This window comes from Eumetopias jubatus, unplaced genomic scaffold (genome assembly GCF_037043125.1).
Source record: "Eumetopias jubatus isolate StellerSeaLion01/CBP00866 unplaced genomic scaffold, mEumJub1_p1.0 scaffold_12, whole genome shotgun sequence".
NCBI lineage: Eukaryota > Metazoa > Chordata > Mammalia > Carnivora > Otariidae > Eumetopias > Eumetopias jubatus.
The window spans coordinates 55,713,417-55,719,416 of record NW_028274818.1 but is presented as its reverse complement, the minus strand read 5'-3'; the positions used below and the strand labels follow the sequence as shown (position 1 = coordinate 55,719,416).

The window sequence follows — 6,000 nt, the reverse complement described above, 5'->3', positions numbered from 1 at the left end:
CTTGTCTGGGTCCTTTCATGGTTAAGCTTTTTGAAAGAGTCTTTCTCACTCACAAATTCTACTTTTTACTTCCCACTCAATCCTCAAACCGCCTCAGTCTGGCACCTGCCCCTAAAAACACCTCTGGAACTGATCCTGCCAAAGTCACTGTGTAGGTTAGATGATTTTGCCTGCAAGTAACAGAAACTGGGTTAAATTATAAAGGAGATTTGGGGCTCATGTACTTAGAAAACCAGGAGTAGAACAAAGATAAGACACCGGCCAACACAACGACGCCAGGTCTGCACTCCCATGTGAGTCAGCAGAGTACAAAACGGCTGTGGTAGATCCAGCCTTCACATCGACACACAACGATATTCAGAAGAGGAAAAACCATCCCTTCTTGTGGCTCTCTTTTGGGAGCACATAAACTTTTCCTAGAAACTCCGAGAAAGCTTCTTTTAGCATTTTCTTAATGTGAACATTATGTATTCATTCCTGAAACAAGCCTGGAGGCCAGGGGAATGCCAGGCAAGTGCCTTACTTATTAGCAGCATAATTGCTCCTATGTCAGTCGTTCTCAACAGGGGACAATTTTGCCCCCAAAGGGACATTTGGCAACGTCTGGAGTTAGCTTTCATTGCTGTGACTGTGACCGAGGTGCTAATGGCTTCTCGCAGGTAGAGATGAGATGCTGCTAACCAGCCCGCCATGCACAGGACAGCCCCCACAGCAAAGGGCAATAGTATCATCACCCTTAGTTATCCTCACATCCCATCAATCACAGCCTCTGTCAATGCCAACTCCCAGAAGTCTCTGGAATTCATCCACTTCTGCTCTCACACTGCCACTGTCCTCATTCAGGTCACTCTCACTTTTTATTTTCTGTATAATTTTTTGTGTTGTTTACTGGTCCCGTTTGTCTAACAAGGGTATGTGAATTTGCTGCCCCTCGGCCCAGTGCAGCCTGTATCAGTTAGGGTTTGGGTACAGGTGGAAGGAAAATCAAAATAAATAAGATAGAAATGTATTGGCCTCTCAGGCATAAGAAGTCTGGACTTGATGGGACAAGGGTCAGAACTGGGGATGGTTGGCAAGGACCCAGGTCCCCTCTGTCTTGCTATGTCCCCATTTTTTCAGCATATGACTTTTTCTGTGTGGTCCCAAACCTTTGCTTGAGCTCTGGCAATCACAACAGTATTTCAGCTAGCAGCATAGAAAAAAGGACAAAGAAGGGATCCCACCTTCGAGAAGTTAAAACTGTCCATTTTACTTACAGCTTGTTGGACACTATTTAGTCATATTGCCACACTTAGTTTTGAGAAGCTGGTAAGTGTGGGGTTTATTTCAAGGGGCCACAGATTTAGCTACAAATTAGGCTTTCTATTATTAACAAAGACATGGGAGACAATCTTGTGGGACAACCAGTAGTCTGTTCCATAGCCAGAGTCATCCTCCCAGAGGGGAAGAATGAATGTGATTTGTTGCTTGAACCCTTGAATGGCTGACTCTGTGTGATGTTCAGGATAAGTGTTAAGATATTGAACTTGGCCTTTCAGCCCTCTCCCCCTCCCTTTTTCTGGACCAGCCTAATACATATTAAATAATAGCTCATTATTTTAGCCTGTATTTCTCTGATCACTCATGATTATGAGTAACGAGTTCCTTCATGTGCTTATTAGCCCTTGGGACTTCCTCTTCTGTCAAATATGTTTTCATATATTTGGTGTTTTTTTATTTCTTCTAGTTAATTATTAAGAATTTTTAATAAATTCCAAATAATAATTTCATGGTAGTTTTTGACATCAGAAATATGGTGTCATTCATCTATCAACTTTATCTAGGGGTCTTTCATGAAATGGAAAACCTTGATTTTAATATATCAGATATATATAATATGTGTGTGCATTGTATAAAATCATTTTGCCTTACACACTTCTGAAGTTTGGCTTAAGAATATACTATCCCAGGGAGGGTATGTGCTAAGGTGAGCGCTGTGAATTGTGCAAGACGGTTGAATCACAGATCTGTACTTCTGAAACAAATAATGCATTATATGTTAAGAAAAAAAAGAAGAAGAAGAAGATAGCAGGAGGGGAAGAATGAAGGGGAGTAAGTCGGAGGGGGAGACGAACCATGAGAGACGATGGACTCTGAAAAACAAAATGAGGGTTCTAGACGGGAGGGGGGTGGGGGGATATGTTAGCCTGGTGATGGGTATTAAAGAGGGCACATTCTGCGTGGAGCACTGGGTGTTATGCACAAACAATGAATCATGGCACACTACATCAAAAACTAATGATGTAATGTATGGTGATTAACACAACAATAAAAAAATTTTTAAAAAAGAATATTCTATCCCAGAATATTCACCCACATTTTTTTCATAACCACATAGATTTAATATTTATTTATGTTTAAAATTTTAAATTTAAAGTGTAGTTCACTTTTGCATGTGATAAGAGCTTTATTTAGGAATGAGTTTTATTTTTCTCCATATTTTGAGCCAACTTCCTAATATCTGTCAAAGAATTTACCTTCCCTCTCTCCATTCAGTTGTAAAGCCACATTTATTGTATATTAATTTGCCCAGTACAAATGGCTTTGTCTCTGGGCTCTCTAACCTGTTCTATCAGTCTATTTGTTTTGTTTTACACCAGTATTATAATTTTAAATTACTCAAGCTTTGTAGTGTGCCATACATGTGATAGATCAATCCTACCATTTTATTCTTAAATTTTCATGCTGACATAGCCATTTACAGACCCTTAGTCCTCCATAAACATTTAAATATAAAGTATATAAAAATAAATTTGAAATTTTGATTGAGATTACATTTAATTGATAAATTAATTTGGGGGAGAATTGACATCTTTATAACATAAAAGCCTTCCATCCAAATGCATGGAATGTCTCTCCACTTACTCAGATTATCTCTCTTACTCTTTATTAAGGTGATAAAACTTTCTCCACAAAGTTTTATTTTTGGTTATTTCCTAGGCATTATATCTATTTTTCTTGCTATTGTGAATGTCATCTTATTCTACATAGTTTTTCCTAGTTAGTTATTGTTACTATAAATAAATGCTACTGATTTTTGTAAATTTACCTTTCACCTGATAACCTTGTTGAATTCTCTTGCTGGTAGTCAGAGTTTTGATTGTTCTGCTGACAATCATATCATCTGCAAATAATGATTTTTTATTTTTTTTCCAATCCATATGCCATTTCCCTCTTATTTCATCCCCATCTTCACTTCTACATTAAATAATAATTCCAAATGAATAGCTTTGCCTTATTCCAAGGCTTAAAGGAATTAGACTGTTGTAAATTTCTATATTCATATAATAACTAGTTGAGAAAGCTTTCTTATAGTTCCAATTTGCTAATTTTTAAAACACATATGTGTATATTCAACCTTCTATAACAATTTTCTGCTTTGAGATAATCAAAGATTTCTTATGATTTCAATGATAGATTTTTTGATGAAAAATTGCCCTTCTATTACAGGAGAAATCCTTTCTTGATCATATTTTTTATTTTTAAAATACACTGTTGGATTTGATTAGTTAGCATTGTTCTTGGGATTTTTGCATCCATGTTCTTAAGCTAAATGGGCCATAATCTTTTCTTGTATTGTCTTTTTCTAGTTTGGGAATCAAGATTCAAATAGCCTCAAAAAATGGCATAGGCAGTGTCATATTTTTTGTTCTTTTTGGGGGATAACTTGAATAAGATAGGATCTAATTTCTTGAAAATATGGTAGAATTTACCTGTAAAACCATATAAGCTTACTTTTTAAAAAAGAGAAGTCTCTGATCACCTTTAAAATGTATTTTTTTAGAAAAAAATCTACTCAGGTCCTCTATTCTTCTTGTGCCAATATGACATTTTATAAATACATTGGAATGTATTCATTTTATTTAGCCTTTTAAACTTACAAGCATTAGGTATTCAAAATAGTTTACATATGTATATAAAATCTCTGTTATTTCTATATATCTTTCCATTTTTAATTCCATACATGTTTATTTTTTATCTTTTCTCCTGATTAATTTTATGAGATTCATCTATCTTATTGAGGTTTTTTTACTGATTTCTTGGATTCAGGTGTAAGTTACTATTCTTTTATTGGTTTTTCTGTTCTTATATTTATTTTTAATTACGTGCTTCTTTCTTATTTTGGGGGCTTGTTCTTGATCTATTACAAACTTCTTAAATCAAATGCATAACTTTTATTTAAAAAAATGTTCTTGGCCCCTAAAAAATGTCTTCAAAGTAAAAATGTCTTCTCAAGTATTTCTTTACCTGTGTCCCATACATTTTATGTTTTACTACTATCATTATTCAGTTCTACATGTTTCATTTTTAATATTTTTTAAAATTCTGGTAATATATACAACAGAAAATTTACCATTTAGGCATTTCTCAGTGCACAGTTCAGTAACATTAAGCACAAAACATCTGTGTTTTCCAAAGTCCTTATCTATTCAGGGGCCCTGTTTCCCCCGGAGGTAGATCTGGCCTGAACTCCACTGCCTTGCGAAGGCAGGCCCACCAGGGCTGGTCAGGGTATCTTCTGAATAAGATAAACCTGGATGCCCCGGTTGCTGGAGAGGCCTCTGGGTCCCCAGGAGGCCACAAGTCCAAATGGGAACAAACTGTCGCCAATTTTCAGATGCTGCCTCAAAGAGATCGGTGAGCGGCTGGGCCTCCCTCTATATAGGAGGATGTGCAGGTGGTTGGGGCCATGCCCTGGCTCCATAGGCCTGAAGGTATGTAGCTGCCCAAGGCCTGAGGAGAGGGTCATACTAGCATGTACATTTGGCATGGTTCATGGCAACCAGGGGTCTGTCACAGGACATGAATCTGGAGAGGCAGGGTCACCTGAGAGAGTTCTTGTGGAAACATGGCAGGTGACTCATTTCAAACCCTTACCTACCCAATGGTGCCTATTCCCTCTGTAGGCATATCTAGAGGGAACTTGATTGCCTTGCCAGGGTGGGGCAGGGCAGGTTGGCTGGGGTATCCTCCAGTATGAGACAGCTTTATGCCCTGATTACCCTAGAAGCCCCAGGTTCCCATGAGACAGTACATTCAAGTGGCGACTGATTGTTGACAATTTGCAGCTGCAAATTTCTTTTGGGTGGATAGAGGCAGAGTCACCCTGGCAAATACTGATTCTGTCTTATAGTCTTAGATTTTCCAGAATATCTTATCAATAAAATCCTTGGTATGTAGCCATTTGAGAATGGCTTTGTTCACTTAGGATAATGCATTTGACATTTATCCATATTGTTGTATCGGTAGTTTGTTCTTTTTTATTATTGAGGTATAATTCATTGTATAAATGTTACAGTCTTGTTGACCCATTCATGATTTGAGGATATTTATTTCCAGTTTTTAAAACTTGTGAATAGAAGTTTTTGTGAAATTGTAAGTTTTGGTTTCTCTTGGGTACACATGTTGGAGTGGGATTGCTGGGTTTTTGGAAGGTGGTGGTCATTTCAGGGACTCAGGAGACAAAAGCTGCATTCAAGAGCCTACCAAGGAGAAGGAGTTTTTCAAACACTACAAGTATTTATTTGAAATCCAGTGGGTTAAACAGGATTAAGCACAAACTAAGAACAGAAAGAAATTTCCTTTTTCTTTAAAAAATAAAGTCATTTTCTAGAAAGAAATCTAAAGTGAATATCATACTAAGTAGTGAAATATTGAAAGCTTTCCCCTTCAGATCAAGAACAAGACCAGCATGTTCACTACCACCCCTCCTATTAACATTTTACTAGCAGTCCCATTCCCAACGGAGTAAGTAAAGAAGATGAAATAAAACATAAAAAGATTGGAGAGAGAAAAAAATAAAACTGTTATTTTGCAAATCACATGATTTTATTCACAGAAAAAAATAATGAAGGCTCTGCATATAATCTCTTGCAACTAAAAAGTGATGTTAACAATCACAATTGTTATTGGAAACAATTCTTACAAGCTAGAAGATATCCCTCCAAAAGTAAGGGTGTA

At 36.9% G+C, this 6,000-nt stretch overlaps 1 protein-coding gene across 1 annotated transcript in view; it reads left to right on the top strand.

The window, feature by feature from the left end:
* The first annotated feature begins 465 nt into the window (after positions 1 to 465).
* Positions 466 to 6,000, top strand: part of MROH9 (maestro heat like repeat family member 9) — a 154,652-nt gene continuing 149,117 nt past the window's right edge. The window contains 2 exon segments of the mRNA XM_028123014.1: positions 466 to 659; positions 4,474 to 4,677. Coding sequence (XP_027978815.1) covers positions 466 to 659; positions 4,474 to 4,677 — 398 coding nt within the window.